We start from the raw sequence: 21,176 nt of genomic DNA, 5'->3' as shown, positions 1-21,176 counted from the left end.
AAAAAAAATAAAGAACGAAGCCTAACAAACTAGATAATTAGATCAACTCTCTTCTTCTCGTATTTTTTTGTTGCATTTTTGTCATCGTTGCAATTTTTCAAATAATTCAATTTTGAGATCAAAAATTCAATTAAACTTGTTGTAACATTTTTTTTACAACAAAATAATTCAATTTTATCCTCATCCTCCGTAATCTTCTCGATTTTTTTTCAATTCTCTACAAGAATGAATCAGAAATTTTGTAATAAAAATGACTAAACCCCAATAATTGCCCTCCTTCGACGAAAAAAATCCTTTTGTTGCTAACACTTCGCTCGAAACAAGAAGAAAAAAAATGACTCAAAACAATTTTTGCCGACAATCGACGAAATTGTAGCAATAAAATAAATAATAAAGTAATAACAATAATGAATGAGCAAACGAGCAGCAATGTAATGAAAGAGAAGAGAATGAAGTGAAAAAAAATTGTATACAAAAATATCATCATCAAGATATGAATCCGCTTTGTTGGCTTGTGTATGAATATGTAAAATAATTGCTAGGTACGGTATTTCCGATTGTAATTTTTTTTTGTGTCTTGTTATTATTTGATGATTGAACATATTGATTGTTGGTTGCTAGCGCCGCTGTTCACAGAGAGAGAAAAAAAATTGACAGAATATGGGAAATTAAGTGAGATGTCAATGTTGAGAGGTACTTCACATGAGTTTTAATTGACATTGAGGATTGTTGTTCGTTTGAGTTTTTTTTTTTCATTTTGATGAAAGATTGGTCAGACTCAAGGTTCGAGGATATGAAAAATTGCATTTTTTTCAAGGAAAGGTTAAGATTTTTATTTTTTTTTTCGATTATTTTAAATTAATTAAATTAATAAATGAATTAAATTTTTTTTAATAAAAAATAAAACAAAATAAATTTTAATTAAAATTTATTAAAAAATTAATTTACTCCGAATAAAAAAATAAACATTGAAATATAAATGAAAATTAAATAAAATATTTTTTAAAAAAATTAGAATTATTTTTTTATTTTTAGAAAATTAAATTAATAAATTACAAAAATTATTTAAATTAATTACTATTATTTAAAAAAGTAAAAAAAATCAATTTAAAATTTTTAAAAAATTAAATTAAATAAATAAAAATTATTTTTTTAAAAGAAAAAATTTAAACAATTTAAATATTTTTATTTTATTTTTTAATTTTAATTAATTATTTTCCTCACATATTAAATTTTTTAAAATAAAAAAAAATTAATCAAATAAAAATTTAACATAAAAATAAAATAATTTATTTTTTTAAAGTAGAACGTAATTTTTTTTTTATAATTAAATTTATGAAATAAAAAAAAATATTTTAAAAAAAATATTTTTTTATTTAAAAAAAATAATTTAAAATTTTAATAAAATAAAATTATATTAAATTAGATAGATTAAAATTCATTTTTTGAAGAAAGTAGACCGTTATTGAACAAAAAATATTTATTTCCAATAATTTTTTGAATATTTTTCCATTAAATGAGGAGTATCGAATTTTGAAATACATTGAAAGCATATTCCCAATGCAAAAAACGTTCGTTATACACACAAATATTTTATTATTTCACATTTTAATACTCCTCATATCTTTTAACATTTCCAATGGACTTCCAATTTCCCCTCAAAAATTCTTCAGAATGACTTTCCATTAAAATATTCGTTATTTAATTTAACAAAATTATTTTTTAATAATTTTTTAATTATTTTTAATGTCTTAAAAATTAAGAAAAATCATAAAAAAATCGAAAATTTCACAAAAAAAAAAATTTTTTGTTATAAAATACTTAAATCTCCCCCAATCTCACTCGTACGAACGAGATCTTATTTTAAACAGCCGCTAAATGCAAAAACATGCGAGAACACTTGTTTCGTGAAAATCTGTCGTCTCGTATGCTCACAGATGATCATCTCGAAAAAAATAAATAGACAAGAAGACTCACTTTCTCACTCATCATCATTACTTGTCGTCTGAATGAAAATTTTTGTCTTTTAGTTTCTCGGCGAAAATCTTCGGGATCACTTTGTCGCTCGTTGGTGATTTTTGTTGTTGTTGTTGTGATAAAAAACGGAACGTCGCGTCTGAAAAATATTTATTTTTAATTCGCTACTTGAAAAAAGTAATGAACGTACGCTCTTGACGCGAAAGAACGGAAAAATTTCAAGTAAATAAATAAATCACTTTTTTATTGGTCGCAATAATTGTAAAAAAATACCCGAGAAAGCACGTTGATTATTTTAATTGCAGAACAAATTAATTAAACGAGAAAAAAGTTTGTTTATTTATTTGAAATTATTTTCCCGGACAAGTGTTTACTATTAATTTTTATTACTATTACTACTATTTACGTTTGATTTACGTTCGATTTTGGCAAAAAAATTAAATAAATAAAAAAAAATAATTTTCATTCATTGAAAAATTTCATTGCAAAAAAGTGTCAAAAAATTACCTTGGAAAAATTTAAAAAGTTTTTAAAGAGCGATGATTATTATTAGTTAAAAAATTTGTCTTTTAGAGAATGAGAAGAGAGGGTAAAAAGCAACGATAAAGCAAAAAAATCAAAGAAAAAACATGAAAAGTGGATTCGTCCAAACAAGACACGAAACAAGTGATTTCTTTTAAATATTTTAATTGTGAACTAAATTTTTATTCTAATTTCGATTGTTAGACAACAAAAACATGAAAGAATCTGAACTACTTTTGAAATTTTAATTTTAACGAGAGAATATTTACACAGCGAAGAAGACAAAAAAGAAATAAAATTGATTTTTATGAATATTCATAATTAATAAGTGCGTTAAAAATAGACTTTGATATTAAATCAAAGGGATATAAAATCAGAAAAACTTGAAAAATTCATGAAAATTTTATGACAACCAAAATAGTTAATTTAAAGTGAAACGAATTTGAAAAAATAAATAAAATGAAAATATCAGCTTTTAAGAGACCTCATGGGCATCACGGGCATCATCATCGTCATAATACGACGTACAAACCGCCTTTTATGAGGAATCGACGGGTAAGATTTTTTTTTTGATGATACATGAAATTTTTTCAAGTGCGTGTGTCGCGTGTGAAATGTAGATCAGATGCAAATGTTTTAAGATGTTTTTTGTAACAAAATAAAATTATTCGCAGAATTAAGGGGAATTTTTTCTGTGAATATTGGTCATTATTTTTTGGTTCGTTTTTCAATTTCTGATAATTTACTTTTTATTTTATTCTTAATTAAAAAATTAAATAAAATTAATTATAATTAATTAGTTAAAAAAATTTAAATGATCATAATTAACTTTATTTTTTTTTCAAATTTAATTATTTTTTATATTTTTTTTTATTTTTAATAATTTTAAAAATTTAATTTAATTTTTTTTTATTTTTTAATTTGTACAGAAAATTAAAAAATTTATTTTTAAATTGTTTTTAAATAATTTTTTTAATTTTTTTCCCTCAGAAAATATTAAATTATTTTTTTTATTTAAGATTTTTCTATTTTAATTATTTTTTTTAATTTTCTTAGTTTCAACAAGTAAATTATGTTTAGTTAAATTATAAAATTAATTTTTTCTGTAATTCGTGAATTTTAATGAAATTTTTAAAAACAAATTTTTCATTTATAAAATCAAAAAAATTAAGAAGATTGAATTAATTAATGATTAAGAAAATTATATCGAAAAAATTTTTTTTCATTCATAAAAATAAAAAATTAAAAAAAAATTATTTTAAAAATAAATAAAATGTTTGAAAAATTTTTATTACTAATTTATTGAATTGATAAATTTTATTTTTTAAATGATTTATTTAATTTTTAATTATTATTTTGAAAATAAAAATAAATAATAATTTAATTAATTTTTTTTATAAAAATTTTAGTAATTTTAATTAATTAAAAAATAATTTCTTTAAAGTTTTTAATAAAAATTTATTTAAAAAAAATTGAAAATAATTAATTTAAAAAATTTAAAATTTTTATTTTAATTGAAAAATTATTTAATTAATTATTTTAATAATTTTATTATTTTTAAATAATTAAATATTTTTTTTTTATTATTTAATTATTTTAATTGTTGAATGAAAATAAACCATTTCGTCAAAGAATTCAAATTAAATATATTTTTTACTCCGGAATTAAATGAATCACATGTTCAAACATGTCACAACAAAAACCCGCGATTCCTCTTTATTTGTCACAAAAGTTGCACACTGAAGAGCAATGTCCAAAAGCACTACAGAGCAAAAAAAAAAAGTAAAAATACTTCAAAAGACAACAACAATCAAAGAAAAGTCACACAAAAGAGAGCGCGCGGAAAATGTGGAGAGCGAACCCCTTTACTACAGCCGTGTATACGTGCGTCATATGAAGTGTTTCAAGTTGTTGTCACTTTTTTTTTGTACAAGATTTTCCTCTTTGGCTTTGTGTGTCTTTGTGTGCGTTTTTGCCGTCGTCATCGTCGTCGGGCCGCTTCGTGCAAGCCATATGATTGAAATGGCGTGGATCGATCTGGCGCATGCCCATCTCCCGCAACGAATGCGGCCTGCGTCAACGTAGGCACACAAGTAGATCAGCTGTACTACTACTGAGGGGTTTTTCGAAAATACGTTACGTGTCTCCGCCGCTGCTGCTGCTGCACGACAACTTATGGCACAATAATAACATAAAACAACTTCAAAAAATTTCAGTTTTTTTTTCGGTTCGTTCTTTGGCTCCTTCCAGTTGATGGTTATCTGTTTCGATATTCGGATATCTCTCGATAGTTTTCCTCTCGGCGACGCGGCATAATTTCAACCAATTTTTTTTTGCTGGTCGAGAAACCACGAAAAATCCTTGTTGTGCGACTTACGATAAAAAAAAAATAAAATTTCAAAAAAATTAGTGTCGACTCGACAATGTCTAATTGGCTGACAACGCAGCCAGAAAGCAGAAAAATAAAATTCCTCACAACGAAAAAATCCGCAGAAGGCAAGTACCGGCAATTTTTCAAAAAAAAATTATGAAAATTAATTTGCGGTTTTGAAGAAAAAATTATTTTCGGTCCCTTTGGAATCTCCAAAATGACACCTCATTGGCTGCTGACTGGCACACGTAGCTCGTGCTTCATAACTATAAAGTTCAAAAATTATTCGCATCGACGACGTCGTATACGCGGAAACTTTGTTTATTTTGATGTCCTAACGACAGTTGAACACCGGGCAACTCCATTCGAAAATCGTGTGTGTTTCCCTATTTTTTTTTGTTCCTCTGAAGCAGGATATTTTTCCCCTGAATCGCCTGTGTGTCGATGCAGCATATTTGATGAGTTGGTGTAACAGCGAAATTACTTTTCGTCGTGCAAGTCGTCGGCGATTCGGGGAAATTAACCTTACATAAAGGAATTAGTGAAAGAAATGTTGTATAATAGTGCTGTAGAATGGATTTGTAGAGAATTGTACGACACACGGTGGGTTCAAAAGTTATTTTTGTCGCGATTTGATCCATTTTTTGATGATTTTTCTTCCTTTGATTCGATCAGGATGAATTTCGAGACATTTCAATGAAGTTTTTTCATATATTTTACCAAAAAGTGATCCTAAAAAGAAAAAATTAGTTTTTTAGTAAATAAATTGAACGACTTTAAAAGGTTAAGTGAAATTATTGTTAAAAAAAAAATTAAATTTAAAAATAAATAAAATAAAATAAATTTTCAAGATATAAAAAATTCACAAATTACGACGTTTCAAATTTTTTTTTGATAAAAAAATTGAAAAATTTTAGAAGTTTGTATATTTAACTTATACATAACAGATTTTTTTACTTGTTTCATATAATTTAATTATTAATTAATTTTTTTTTCTACAAATTTCTTTATAATGATAAAAATTTAAATTTAAAAAAAATTAAGAATTTAATTAAAAATTTAAGTAAATTTTTTATGTTTTAAGTTTTAAATCTTTCAAAAATTATTGAAAAAAAATCCATTAAAAAATAAAATTTTTAATTAAATAAACTAATTTTATTTAAAATTTTGAAAAAAAAATTTTTTTTTGCTGATGATAAATTTTTTTATTTTTTTGAATTTTCTTAAACATATTTACATAATATCATGAAAAAAAAAATTTGTTGATTATTTATAAATTATTTTATTTATTAATTAATTATTATAGGTATTAATGAAAAATAAATTAAAAAATATATTCTTGAATTAAATTAAATTTATTATTAAAATTAAATTTATTGAATTTAATTTTAAAAATAATTCAAATTAATTTTGAAATTAATAAAAAAAAATCGAAAAAAATAATTTTAATTTATGTTAAAATTTAATTAATTAAAAAAATGAAATTAATTTAATTGTATTAATAAATTAATTACAATTTATTTTAAAAAAATTCAAGATGTTTAAGAAAATTGAAAAAAATAAAATAAAAATTAATAATCAGAAAAAATATTTGTTTTTCAAATTTTTAAACTAATTATTTTAATTAAATTAAAAAATATATTAAAATATTAAGAAATTTTTTTTAATTCTTTTTTTTTTATCAAAATTTACTTTTGAACTTAAAAAAATAAATTCCTGAAGATTTTTGATTGAATTTCAACGTTTCCAAATAATTTTAAATCAAAAAACCTTTCTAACGTCAAAAATTAATAAAATTACTTGACGCCTCCGTCAAACCATTCATAAATTTGTCAAAAACAACACACAATTCATCCCATTGTTCGAACACGTTACGACACCTCAACAACAGCACATACACATCCTCGCGCGAGTTAACTGGAAAAGCACCATCCAGTTTCACGCACACTTGCACAACTTTCTTGTTGTTTTTCCCACACACACACACACACTCTCGCAACGAGACGTCACAACACGACGACACGAACGCACGAACGGAACGACGTACAAGTGAAAATTATATTCCAAATCTCTTGTTGTAATCATTTAAAACACTAAAAAATTCCTCATCATCATCAATTCATCATGGAAAAAAGAAAAAAATCTCCCAAAATAATCGCCGAATAGCCAAGTAACGTGTCAGCAGGTCGCAATTTTCGCAAAGAAATCGCGTCATTTGTTTCTAAACAATTATCAGGCTGCCCTGAGACAGGAAAAATAAATTGCTTGAGCACGAAACACACGCAGTGAATATACATCTAGAATAGAAAAAAAAATCGTGTGAGTGAAATTTTTTAGTGAAAATGCAAGAAAAGTGAATTTTTTCGACAAGGAAATGCACAAAAAGTGTTTACGAGAAAATGTTCTGTGATTATTTAGCATTAAAAATATTTCAAATTGATAAAAATAACAAAAAATGTGACGAAAAATAATTTTTTTTGATGGACAAAGAAAATTTTCGTAGTTTTCCATTCATGATTTTTACAATTTTTCCCATTTCAAAGACTTTCAAAGCAATAAAAATGCATTTAAAATGCTTTCAAATAAAAATATGACCAAAAATTGGCAAGAAATTCCATATCGGGTGTTGTCGCAGTAACAAAAATTTCAGTAAAAGCATATTTTCTTCAATGCAAAAAAATGTAGGCAAAAAAAGTAAAGAACGAAAAATCAAATTTATACGAGGCGCTGTAGATACACGTTCGGTTTGCGTGTATTTGTGCCCCTTTTTCGCTTGTATTTGTACGTCGTGCTCGGAAAATTTTATTATTTGTCAATGTGCTCGTGTTTCTCATATTTTCCGTTTTTTTTTCACGTACACTCGTGCCTCTGTGTGTGTGTATTTTCTTTTACATATCATTAGAAAAGCACTAATATTTGTTTGTTATTACATTTACTTAGGTAGAAAATTTTTTGTCGTCGTCGCTTATCATTCGCGGCATTCCCGCAGCTGAATTGTGTGTGAAATAAAAAATTATGTGATAATAGTATCGATAAGCGAAACATTTAATCCACTGAAAAAAAAAAATAAAATAAAAATTGTCGATTATTGGCCCACTTTTTATTTTTTACACACACACAGATGCATCGCGTAAATATGACTCTCGCGTAGGATTACAATGTACACAAGAGGAGAGAACTTCACTGAAATAGAATTGATGACATTAAATTCCAAGAAAAATGTAATAAATTTTATGATCTTTACGTGGTCATAAGCGAAAAAATTTTCAAAAAGTGCATTAAAAAAAGATTTTTTTTTGTGAAAAAAAAAATGTGAAAATTTGTAAAAAAAGAAATAATTTTTATGCATCACAGAAATATCGTTGCAGTGACTTACCTCAAACACGAGAAGCGGAGTAGGTCCATTTTTTAACAAAAAAAGTTGTGATAATTCTGCTAGAAGAGTTTTTTGAGTGTTGCATCATTATTTTTTTTTATTGTCATCGTTAGAGATTTTACTTCATTTAGTAAATAAATTAAAAATATTAAGTAGTGAAAAAGTTTTTAGAGGAAAGTTAGTGATTGAAAATTTTACTTTAATTATTTTATTAATTATTTTAAGAATATTTAATGAAATTCATAAAAAAAAAAATTGCAAAAATATTTTTCAATGAACTCAATTTTTTTTTTAAAATTTATTAAAGAATTTTTATCAATTTATTAACTATTTAATTATTTTAAAACGATAAAAAAATATATTACTCGTGAGAAAAATAAATTTTCTTTTTTTTGAGTTAAAAAATAATTAATTGCTTTTAAAATTTCAATGTTAAAAATTAAATCAACAAAAAATTTAAATTTCAATTTTACAAGTTTTTGGAAAAAAAATATAAATAAAACTTTATCTGAAAAATATTTTTTTTATGAAATTTGGAATTAAATTTTGAGAAATTCGTCAAGATAATAATTTTTTCTATAAATTGAACTTCCATCTTAAAAAAATTTATCGTTTTCAATCTAATTTTTTGAAAAAATTAATTACTTTTGAATAAATTTTTAAATTTCTAATTTTAAATTTATATTTAAAAAATTTTGAAAAATATCTTTATTAATTTTAATAAAAAGTATTTAAAAACTTACATATATCTAATGGATTTTTCATAGCAAAATATTATAATTTCCATTTAGATGTCAAAACAATTTTTTTCTTCATCCGAAAAATTTATTAACTGAAAATCATTAAAAAAAAAAAAAAATAAAAAATTACTGAAAATGTTTATTAAAATTTAAAACTCATTAACAAAAAAATTAAATAGGCGAAAAAAAATATTAAATTTTATACAAAATTAAAATTGAAGTTCTTGCAATGAAATTTATGCAAAATTAAAATTTAACCCTAAATTTGTTAAAATTAAGCAAATTTGATGCATTAAAAATTTGAAAAAAAATATTTAAAAGTTAGCTTTTTTGTTAACGATTATATCCAATATTATATAAAGAAAAAATCTAATGGAATATTATATAAAATTACCTTTTCTCAAAAAAAAAAAAATAATAATAATAATAATAAAATAAATAAAAAAAATAAAATTCAAAATTCCTGAAAAATTTAAAAATTCATTAAATATTTTTAAAGTTATTAAAAAATTATTAATTAATTTTTTTTTATTAAAAATTTTCAATCACTACTTTCAGTAATTTCATTTCTTTTAAAAAAATAGTTTATAGCTAATTTTTCTTTAAAAATCAATTCTTAATAGCTTTTAATTTTTTTCATTCAATAACTCAACCAGAATTATTCATTTATTTTCATTTTTTAATTAATTAATTGCAAAAAAAAGTGTGTGCATTTACGGACATTACATCAACAGAAATCACAGAACATTTTCATCTCGTGCATTTTTCTCGCATTTCCCTTCATTTTTCTTCGTATGAAGTAGAGATTCAGTGAATCCATAGTAATAATTGGTTTTTAATAATAATTGCATCTATCTTTCTAGCATACAAAAAAAACATAGAATATCATAGAATATTAGAGCAAGAAAAAAATAAACTAGCATAGAAAATAAAAAAAAAATGATTAAAAGTGCTAAGGAATTGAAAGCCTCTTTTCTACTACTTTTACTATTATAGAGATCATATGTAGTGTTGATTAAAAATCAGACATTTAGTGTTCAAGTGAAAAAAAAAATAGTTTTGTAGAAGTGCTTTTTTACGCAGCTTTTGCATTTTCTTATTTATCGTAAAAAAATATTTCAAAAAAAAAATTAAAAAAAAGTTAGAAGAGAAAAAAATACTTTTTAAAAATTTCATTGCAAAAAAAGTCACGTGTTAATTGAAGAAATTCAATCAAAATATCAGGAACGGAAGAAGATTGGCCTGCCGAAAGGCCGATGGTGCAGCGTCCTGCGATGGATGATGCCGTCTCGCCCGTGGGAGGCGGGCATCATCGCGAACCGCCGCCAACGACTTCCGTAGCAGCGAGCAATCGGCTCGGCATCGGTATCGGATACTCGCAAATGCACCAAAATGCCGGTTACAATAAGCTTTTCACACAGGTATTGCTCGTCGTTTCTTCTTCTTTCATGTCTTGTGTGTGTTTTTCGAAGTAATTACAAGGATTTACGAAACGATATGTATCTGGGTCGCATGTAAAAAAATCTGCTCATGTCTTCGTTTCCATCTTTACTTGATGGGAATTTTTTTTTAACAAGAGAAACATGGATTTAAAATGCATTTACATGATTTTGTATTCAATTCAAGTCGTTACACGTCCAATTTGGAACAAATTTCTTCTTGTCTCCAACTTTTCTCCTCATTCAGTTACAGATTTCTCGAGATTTGTTGCAAGAAACGCCCTTGCAGTTAAATTTTCATCAATTAACATAAACGTTTTGTAATTTCTTCAGGGCTGGATTTAAATTTTTCGCGAAAAATTAAAAAAAAAAATGTAAAAAAATTGCTTGGTTTGAATTAATTGGAATAATTTTCAGTTTGATTTCTCAAACTTGAAAAAAATTTCATAAAAAAAATTATGAAAATTTTTTTGATGTTCTTGATCCGTCACTTTTCCTCCTTTGGCCTCATAACTGCTACAATGAACACTAAAGAGTGTCATTAATTTTTTGTTGTTCCCATTTTCCTGTAAATAATGAAAAAAAAAATTGCCATTAGCACTCCTCTATTAGTCGCGTAAGGTTCTCGCGGAAAAACAAATGAAATGACAAAAGTATAATTCACTCGACTAATTCTCTTGTTTTTTTTTTGTTCTGCGTACAGATCTTTAAATACGAATGTTTTCTGTGAGGTTAATACAAGGCAAAAACAAACAAACACACAATGCAAGGAACAATTGAAAATGCTCGCAAGCCACTTGAGACTTGCACAATGCTTTTTGTGCTGTGGTGTCGAGTCGAGATGTATTTGCGTTGCTTGCATACGATACGGAAAAAGTTTTTAATAGTGATGCCAGAAAGTTGGAAGGATAAAAGTGTTTATAATTTAATGGTCATCAAGTCGGTCTAATTTCAATTCGACAATTTAGGAAACCTAATTTTATGTCTTTTGAATGAGTTTTTTTGTGTGTGGTTTTTGTGAGAAAAAGGGGATAAAATTAAATTTTTTTTTTTTTTTTTTGAGCTTAGTTATTTTTTTAAAATTTAATTTTTTTTAATAATAAAAAATTTTTTTTAAAAAATTATTTAAAAAAAATAATGTTAAAAATTTTTTTAATTAAAAAAAAATAATTTAAAAAAAAATTATTAAAAAAAAATAATTTTAAAAAATTGATTTAAAAAAAATTAATTAAAAAAATTTTTAATTAAATTTTTTAAAATTTGAATTTTAAATAATTTTATTGAAAAAAAAATAATTTTTAAAAAATTTTTTAAAAAATAAAAAAAAAAATTTTTAGAGATATTATTATTGAAAAAAAAATAATTTAAAAAATTATTCTTGAATATTTATATAAAATATAAAAATTTAATTCAAATTAAAAAAATATTAAATTTTTAAAAATTTTTTAGACAAATTTTAAGATATTTCATTCTTTAATAATTTTTTTTGTTGAACAAAATTTTCAAAATAATTGAAATTAATAAAAATATAATAATTAGGTAGTAGTAAAAAAAATGAAAATTTATAAAAACTTGAATTTTTTTTTTCTATTTCTTTCAAAATTTTAAAAAAATCGAAATATTTAAAAATTTTTTTTTTTTTAGATTTTCTTCTTTTTTAGAAATTTTTTTTTATTGCAAAAAAAATTATTTAAAAAAAAATTAAATAAAATTTAAAAAAAAATAATTCAACCAAAAAAGAAAAATTCGACAATTTTCTCACAAAATCGTAATTAAATTCATCTGTTTTAGTGTTCTCATGTTATCTCTCTTCCTATTCATTTTTTCTTAAAAATGTCTTTTTTTTGGTAGGAGGATCCATTTAATTTGGAGTAATTACTTTATTTTAATGTGATTCAAATTCAACTATCTGCCAAATAAAGTACTCTTGAAAGTTCTACATATTTTTTGCTAAATTTATGTCTCGAAACTTTTTCAAAAAAAATAATTATTCAACTTTTTATGCAAATTTATTTTAACCTGCAAAACGAAAACTTTTCACAGTAAAAGAAGAATTTTTCCGTAATATAGGTCAGTAACACATACCAAAAAAATTCCAAATTGACTAGACGTCTCCATTCACTTCTCTGCGTCGTCGTCCATTAACATGAAAAGTAAAAACCCAAAAAAAAAAACTGAAAAAAAAAGAATTTTTGGCATGGAAACAAAACTAACTTGCAGATTATTCCAAAATAACAATGAGATACTGTGTTCCGCTACTCCCCCCGTTCGTCGCCCGTTACACGATTCTGACACGAGGACAATGCAAAAGTCATATTTTGCACTCGCACACAGAGAAAACACGCGAAATAATGAATTCTCTGGTGCATAATAACACTAACGACACACATTTTCGCTGTGCGGTGCGGTGCGTGGCGAGGAGGAGAGTTTTAACAAAAAAATTAATAGGCAGTAAAATTTACACAATTTTGCATGCCATGCCGGTTGATGCTTTTATTTTGCATTGTTGTTATTCTTGTTAGTTTGGCGGAATAATATTGAAATCTTGTCTTCGTGTTGTTTTACAAAAAGTGTACTAATTGTTAGTTATGCAGACACTTTTGCCCGATGGCGAGAAAATGGGATGAATTTAAGTAAAATTAATGTAAAATTTTGAACTTTTCACTTTTTTATAAAATTTCCGTAATTTTTAATCAATTTCAAGCTTGAAACCATTTCAAAATAAAATTACGATTTTTAATATTTGACATTTGAAGATAAAAATTTTATTTTCGAAATCAACAATTTTATTTTCGTAATTAAAAATTTTATTTTCGAAATTGAAAATTTTTCTTTCGAAATTAAAAATTTTATTTTAAAAATTGAAAATTTTTCTTTCGAAATTAAAAATTTTATTTTAAAAATTGAAAATTTTTCTTTCGAAATTAAAAATTTTATCTTCGAAATTAAAAATTTTATATTCGAAATTGAAAATTTTATTTTCGAAATTAAAAATTTTATTTTCGAAATTAAAAATTTTATTTTCGAAATTGAAAATTTTATCTTCAAAATTAAAAATTTTATTTTCGAAATTAAAAATTTTATTTTCGAAATTAAAAATTTTAATTAAAAATTTTATTTTCGAAATTGAAAATTTTTCTTTCGAAATTAAAAATTTTATTTTCGAAATTAAAAATTTTATTTTCGAAATCGAAAATTTTATTTTCGAAATTGAAATTTTTTTTCGAAATCGAAAATTTTATTTTCGAAATTAAAAATTTTATTTTCGAAATTAAAAATTTTATTTTCGAAATCGAAATTTTTTTTTTCGAAAATTTTACTTTCAAGATCATTTCAAGGTCATTTTCTGAAAGTTTGTTGTTTTAACACTTCATAGAGTAAAATTAGCCTCTTTTCAAACCACAGTGCCTCGAACAAGGGAGAGCCCGTACAATGTTGCAAGGTGCTTTCATGTGAAAAATATTAGGTCATCGTTATTTACATTAGGGAATACGGCACATCACACAATCGGCACGACGACAAATGAATTATGCATTATGCTGAATTTCTGGACTGAAACTGGAGTCGTCGTCTCGTGTGCGGTTAAAATCAATCCATGACCTCATCGATCGCATCGCAGCGCGTCGACATTCTTTATGGGCGCACTTGTAACAACAACAACAACAACAAGCACAATGGCCTTGACTAATGATTCAATTATAATTGAGCCATTTCATTTATTTGTTGTCATGTTTATCGCATATGTTGGCTGTGTGTATTTTATGGAGACAAGGAGCCATGTTCGAACATCCATCCATACATCAAGTGCCGTTGTTGTTGTTTGAAGCGCGCGTCGATCCATTATTAGTTTTTTTTTCTTCTCTTTCTCTCTCGCTCCATTCAAGCGCTGCTAATTTCCGCAAATGTCTAGCAGAGAAATACTTTGAATGACAATGAAATCGCACAAATGTGTGGCAAAGCGAGGCAAAATCATGCAAGAGATAAGACGACGACACAGTTAAAAGTCTCTTGTCTTGTCCTACATTCCTTTTGTGTGTACATTTTAATATTTTATTGATTTAACTCTTCTTCGTCTTGTTCGTCGGGCAGATCATCCTCATGTAGCTTGTGTGTAGCGTCGAGTGCGCTTGAGGCGAGCTAAGTTGTTGAGAAAATTTTTTGCTGATGCTGGAAGGTTGAAATTGTTGTCCTCGCTCCTTCGCACATAATTTCTCTCTCGATGATGCAAAAAAGATAAGAATTTTATGACCTTTCCTTCGTCTTTAAGTAAAAATCGCTTAAAAGGCAAAAATTTAAATCCAAAACAAATTTTTAATAATTTCCTTAAATTTTCATCAACAGGGTTCAGCAGATTCCAATTACTCCCAACCATCATCCGATCTGTCGCTAGACGAGGAAAAGGAATCGCTTCGGCGAGAAAAAGAGCGGCAGGCTTTAGGCCAGTTGGAAAAAGCAAGGGTAAGAAATTTTAAAGAACTTTTGAAAAATTTTGCCTAATGAGAATTTTTTTTCAGACAAAACCTGTAGCATTCGCTGTTCGGACAAACGTACCCTATGATGGTAATGTTGACGACGATTCACCCGTGCATGGAAGCGCCGTGTCTTTTGATATCGGCGATTTTTTGCACATCAAAGAAAAGTACGACAATAATTGGTGGATTGGTCGATTGGTTAAGGAGGGCTGTGAAGTGGGATTTATTCCGAGTCCCGTCAAATTGGATCACATTAGGATGCAGGTGAGTTAATTTTAAGCTTAAATTTTCCTTTCTATTCCTAAAATCACAAAATTGTCTTTCGAAATTTTTTTTTTGATATTCGAATTCGCAAATTTGTCTTTCGAAAATTATTTTCGATATTCGAATTCGCAAATTTGTCTTTCGAAAATTTTTTCGATATTTTAATTTACAAATTTGTCTTTCGAAATTTTTTTTCGATATTCGAATTCGCAAATTTGTGTTTCGAAAATTTTTTTTGATATTCGAATTCGCAAATTTGTCTTTCGAAAATTTTTTCGATATTCGAACTCGCAAATTAGTCTTTTGAAATTTTTTTTCGATATTCGAATTCGCAAATTTGTCTTTCGAAAATTTTTTCGATATTCGAATTTACAAATTTGTCTTTCGAAAATTTTTTTCGATGTTCGAATTCGCAAATTTGTTTTTCGAAAATTTTTTTTTGATATTCGAATTCGCAAATTTGTCTTTCGAAAATTTTTTCGATATTCGAATTTGCAAATTTGTTTTTCGAAAATTTATTTTAATTTCGAAATTGAAAATTTGTCTTTCGAAAATGATTTTTAAAAAAAAAAATTATAAGAAAAAGTTCGGAAAAAGTAAAATTTGAATGAAATTTTTTATGAGAAAAAATTTAAAAAAATAAATTTTTCAAAATTTCAGGCGTCTGCGAGATCATCAAAGCTGTACGCGGTGAAACCAACAAGTAGCGGTAATTTAGGAGCAACTGGCTTGCCAGGTGCGGAGACACGAGGTAGCACACCCCCAACACCCGGTATGACACATTCATTTCAAAGAAAAAAGGATTATTTTTTTATATTAATTTCATTGTCGTTTGGTTGTCATTTTTTTTAATTATTTTATTTGTTGTGACACCCAATAACCCAAATCCCGTTCCTCATTCCTCTGAAAAAAAAAATTAAAAAAAAAAATCCTCTCCCCGTCACTTTATTGTAAAACTTGTGTTATTTGTTGTATTCGTTGTTGTTCTTTCGCATCATTTTGTCATCGAGAGCAAAGATTTTTTTTTTAATTTTTATTATCAATTAATTTCAATTTTTACCGTTATTTTTCAATTTTTCACACATTTTGTGTTCGTCGACCGCCAAACTGTCCTCAACAAGCGTCGCACGCCGCCCGTGAGCTGCTATTATTGTTGAATTTGTGCCAATTTTCGGGTGTGTGCGATAGAAATCGGTCAATGAGTTTTAATGCCTAAATAATAATAAAAAAAAATATTTTTCTGTGCATCTTCAATTCCTGTGTGTCAGTCGGTCAATTTCGCTATCTACGGAAATCAATTGGAAAAAATGCACCTGTGATGCATTTCTAAGGCATCTTTCGTCGCAAAATAATAAAAAAATATTTTTAAAATATTTTTTTTGTCTGCTTATCGCACACACAGAAAAAATGGTTCAGTCCGAAACAAAAAAATCTTTGCAGGTCAAATTCCTCGATTTTTTGCCTATTTTTTGTACGGAATCCACAAACATGGAAAATTTTTATCAGAAATACACAACTTTGCCATATAATAAATTTATTTCGTTTGCCACGTGTTCGCAACGAGACACGAGACCTGCAATAATTGCATCCATTTTTGTGATAAAAATTGCAGAAAAAGTTCTAACCGAAAATATTTGGCATTAAACAAGCAATAAATATCCGGTTACACAGTGCAACGACAGAAAATTTGTGTATAAATAACGTAATAACGGTAAAAATTATTATGTATTTTTTTTGCAAGTTTATTTTTTTCAATTTTATTTTTGCGTTAATTTAAATATGTGAAATTTATGATTTTTTTGTGTCGTTATTTTTTTTTTAATTTTCATTCATTGCCATGTAAAATATTTCATTCGACAAGATCATGAATGGATTTAATTTATATTGCACCGGACTTTGTTTCAGGCTATCTCTGTCTCTTTTTCTCTCTGAATTTATCTATTTCTGTACATAAAATGCATGATTTTATCTTGCACAACAGATTTTTTTTTGGTTTTGGCATGTTTGTTGTTGTTAGTTCATTTTAGTGTAAAAAAAGCAAGGCAACTCCTCTTCTATAATTTTATGCTTTTATTGGAATTGATGAAAATTAAATTAAATAAAAAAAAAATTTCTCAAAAAAAAATAAATAAATAAATAAAAATATTTAAATAATTTTAAATGATATATAATTTTAAAAAATATTATTTGAGATTTTTATATATGATTTAACAATAAAAAAATAATAAAATTAATAAAACATTTTTACGATTTTTTATTAAAAAACTTAAAATTTTTTAAAAAATTTAAAAATTAAATTTTAATATTAATAATATTTAAAAAAAATAAAAATAAAATAAAATTAAAAAAATATTGAAGTCAAAAATTTTTTTAATTGTTCAAATTTTCAACTAATTTAAATTTTTGATTTTTTAAATTCAATTTAAAAAAAATTAAGAGAAAATTTAAAAGAGTCTAATTTAAAAATAAAAAAATTAAATTAACATATTAAATTAATAATAATAAAAAAATATAAAAATAGTTTATAAAAAAATATTTAAATAATTTTTTAAATTTAAAATTAAATAATTAATTTAAAATTTAATTTAATCATGAAAATATTTAAATAAAAATTTATTATTTATTTTTTTTAAACGAAAAATTATAAAAATTGTAAAAATGTGTTTTTAAATATTTTTTTTAATTCTTGTCTGATTTTTGCATGCTTGCATAAAACTATATGAATGTTAACTAAAAATTCATTTAATGCTTATCTATTGATAGAGCACTTTCTTTAACATTTTTGTTCGATTATGCCGAAAAAAATTCAAAATTTCACAGAAAAAATCTGTAAATTAAAAAAAATTGTGTAAAAATCTTCAAAATTCAAAAGAGACATTTTTTTAGAAAAAAATTGTTAACTATTGTTTTGTTCTTGTTCATAACTTTTAATGCACTCACTTAGCGAAAAAAAGATGAGAAAATAAACTTTCATAGAAAAAATTTTCTCATCGACGACAAAATAAAATTATTTGTTATTTAGAGAGAGAGTTCAGTTTTTGTCCGTTGATTTTTATTTTTAATTATTAGAGAAATTTCATACTTTTTTGCAATTTTTTAACAGAAAAAAATTAAATCTGAAACTTTCTTGCAGCAAAGCCAAGTTGTATTTTTCTTCATATATATATTAGTCTCTTGTGTCTTGTTCTTTTTTTTCATTAGTTTTACATTTTTGTCTACTATTTGCAACTTTTTTAGTGAATCACTTCACTTCTTTTATCGTTTTTTTTTCAAATTCATTCAACAAGATCAAATGTTACCGACCAAAAAAAAAATAAAACAAAACAACTCGCAATCACGCACACAATCGAACGAAGAAATGTTAGGGGTGTTTTAGCTTATAATATATTACAAAACTATCTAAATGATGTTTTACAAAAAATTAATCGAAGAAAATTTTTTTACTAATAACTTTTTTTGTCAATTTATTTTTTTTTCTCTGAAACGATTTTTATCAAAAATTAAACAAAAAAAAAATAAACAGGAGACGAAAGTGACGGCATGGGGGCGCCGCGACATGGAAAAGCAACAATGGCGACGCCGCCGACGAAGGAAAAACGAAAACCCTTTTTTAAGAAACAAGAAACCTCGTCGCCATACGATGTCGTGCCGTCGATGCGACCCGTTGTACTTGTGGGGCCAAGTTTAAAAGGTTACGAGGTGACCGACATGATGCAAAAAGCTTTATTTGACTTTTTAAAGAGACGATTTGAAACTAGGTAAGAGTTTTTTGTTATATTTTTTCTTTTGAAACTTGAAATTTTTTTGAAATGATCTTGCGTTATTATTTAAAATAAAAAAAAAAAATAATTAAAAATGAAAATATTTTTAATAAAACTTTAAAAATTAAATTAATATTTTTAAATTAAAAAAATTTAAAATTTAAAAATAATTTAGAAAAAAATTAAAATTAATTATAACTAAAAAAAAAAATTATTGAGGAAATAAAAAAAATGATTTTTTTTAAATATAAACTGAAATGAAATTTAATTCAAATAAAATTTGATTAATTTGTTTTTCAAATTTAAAAAAAAAAAATAAAATTAAAGTAAAATTTTCGTATAATTAAATTTCATTCTAAATTATTTAATTAAAAAAATTAGTTTTGCAAAAAAAATATATTAAAATAAATTATTATAAAATAAAAAATTATTAATTAAAAATATTAAATATATTTATTTTTAAAAAATTATTCAATTAAAAAAAAAATAAAAAAATTATTATTAAAAATTAAAAATTAATTTCATCAAAAAGAAAATTTAAATTAATTTAATACATTTTTTAAAAAATTTCAAATAAATAAATTTTCATTCTAAAAAAATTATTTAATTATGAAAAACAAAAAAATTAAATTATACAAAATAAATAATAAAGCCTTGAATAAAAATTTAATTTTTTAATATTTTTTAATTTTATAAAAAAAAGTAAAGTTTTTAATTTCATATAAAATTAAAGAAAAAAAAAATAATAAAAATTTTTAACTTTAATTTTAAATTTTAATTAAAATATTTTATTTAAAAAAAATTAATTAATTTTATCAAAATTTTATTTTTTTAAAGTTTTTCTTATAAAAAAAAAAAAAAAATAAAATCTAATATTTTTCTCTTTCTTTTTTTTTCTTCGTGCAGAATTATAATTACACGGGTTCAAGCCGACATTTCCTTAGCTAAACGTTCACTAATGAATAATCCCTCAAAGCGTGCGATTATGGAACGCTCTAACAGTAGATCATCGTGCCTAGCAGAAGTACAGGTAACATTTTCGTCATGAAATTTGTCGCTTCTCGCTGATTATTAATGACTTTTTTTTTCGCATTTCAGGCGGAAATAGAACGTATTTTTGAATTGGCACGGACATTACAATTAGTAGTACTCGATTGTGATACAATTAATCATCCGTCACAATTAGCAAAAACTTCTTTAGCACCTTTAATAGTTTATTTAAAGATAGCTAGTTCTAAGGTTTGTATCGAGTTTTCCCCAAAAAATGAAAAAAAAAATAATTTTTTACGTTTTTTTAGGTTTTACAACGTTTAATCAAATCACGTGGCAAAGCTCAGTCAAAAAATTTATCAGTACAAATGGTTGCGGCGGACAAATTGAATCAATGTCCTCCCGAAATGTTTGATATAATATTAGACGAGAATCAGCTGGAGGAAGCGTGTAATCATTTAGCGGAATATTTAGAAGTATTTCATGAAAAAATTTCAAAAAAATATTTTTTTTAACAAAAATTTCGTTTTTTAGGCATATTGGAGAGCAACTCATCCCCCAGTTAGATCAAATCCATCTGTTCCTAGACCACTACCGTCCCAAGAAGCGTCGCCATCTGCCGATCAAGCGAACCGGATGGGCCATACTCCTCCAGGTAAGATTTTTTTCCGTGTTTTCGTGTGATTTTCTCTCAATGTTTATCAGTTCGCGACAAAAATCAAGCAAAAAAGTCATACATTCAATGTTTTAATATTCAAAATAATATGTATAGAATATACTACTAACCATTACAAATCACATGCAAACCACACAACTACAACAACAACAACAAACAACCGCACAACAGAACATGACCAAAACGAGGATACATCCAAAATACCTCGAGATAATAGATATAGAGACCGTGATATTCGGGAACGGGATCACGAACGCGAACGGGACAGAGATAGAGATCGAGGTAATTTTGTCCCTCAATCCCTCAATTTCACTTTTGTGACTTCCTTGTATCTCTTCTCAATCTCTAAAAATTTAGAAATATTTTCTTAGTTCGCTTCTTATTTAGAATTTCGTCAAATTTTTAAATTTTATTTAATTTTTAGTTCAAATCGATAAAAAAAATTATCAAAAAAAAATAATTTTATCAAAAATTTCTTCTATAAATATATTTAAAATATTAAATTGTGACAAATTATGAGAATTTAAGGTCAATTTTTGACGATTCAAATAAAAATATTGTAAAAAATTCAACTTTTTTGAATTTTTT

At 24.8% G+C, this 21,176-nt stretch overlaps 1 protein-coding gene across 7 annotated transcripts in view; it reads left to right on the top strand.

The window, feature by feature from the left end:
* The window catches only part of LOC134828339 (voltage-dependent L-type calcium channel subunit beta-1), a 53,664-nt gene that overhangs the window by 30,117 nt on the left and 2,371 nt on the right, over positions 1-21,176 (top strand). For 2 of the 7 annotated variants that reach the window (XR_010161897.1, XM_063841276.1), the window contains exons 1-9: positions 10,127-10,407; positions 14,767-14,883; positions 14,940-15,161; positions 15,822-15,933; positions 18,685-18,919; positions 19,829-19,952; positions 20,021-20,161; positions 20,221-20,388; positions 20,447-20,567. Coding sequence is in view for 6 of the 7 variants with exons in the window: in XM_063841276.1 (XP_063697346.1) it covers positions 10,243-10,407; positions 14,767-14,883; positions 14,940-15,161; positions 15,822-15,933; positions 18,685-18,919; positions 19,829-19,952; positions 20,021-20,161; positions 20,221-20,388; positions 20,447-20,567 (1,405 nt within the window). In the remaining variant the exon portion in view is untranslated. Of the gene's footprint in view, positions 1-2,777; positions 3,055-10,126; positions 10,408-14,766; positions 14,884-14,939; positions 15,162-15,821; positions 15,934-18,684; positions 18,920-19,828; positions 19,953-20,020; positions 20,162-20,220; positions 20,389-20,446; positions 20,568-20,684; positions 20,871-21,176 lie in introns of those variants that run through there. The other 5 variants (XM_063841274.1, XM_063841273.1, XM_063841275.1 and 2 more) reach the window with 5 other exon arrangements.

Source organism: Culicoides brevitarsis, chromosome 2, assembly GCF_036172545.1.
Source record: "Culicoides brevitarsis isolate CSIRO-B50_1 chromosome 2, AGI_CSIRO_Cbre_v1, whole genome shotgun sequence".
Taxonomy (NCBI): Eukaryota; Metazoa; Arthropoda; class Insecta; order Diptera; family Ceratopogonidae; genus Culicoides; species Culicoides brevitarsis.
This window is presented reverse-complemented; position numbering and strand designations above follow the sequence as displayed.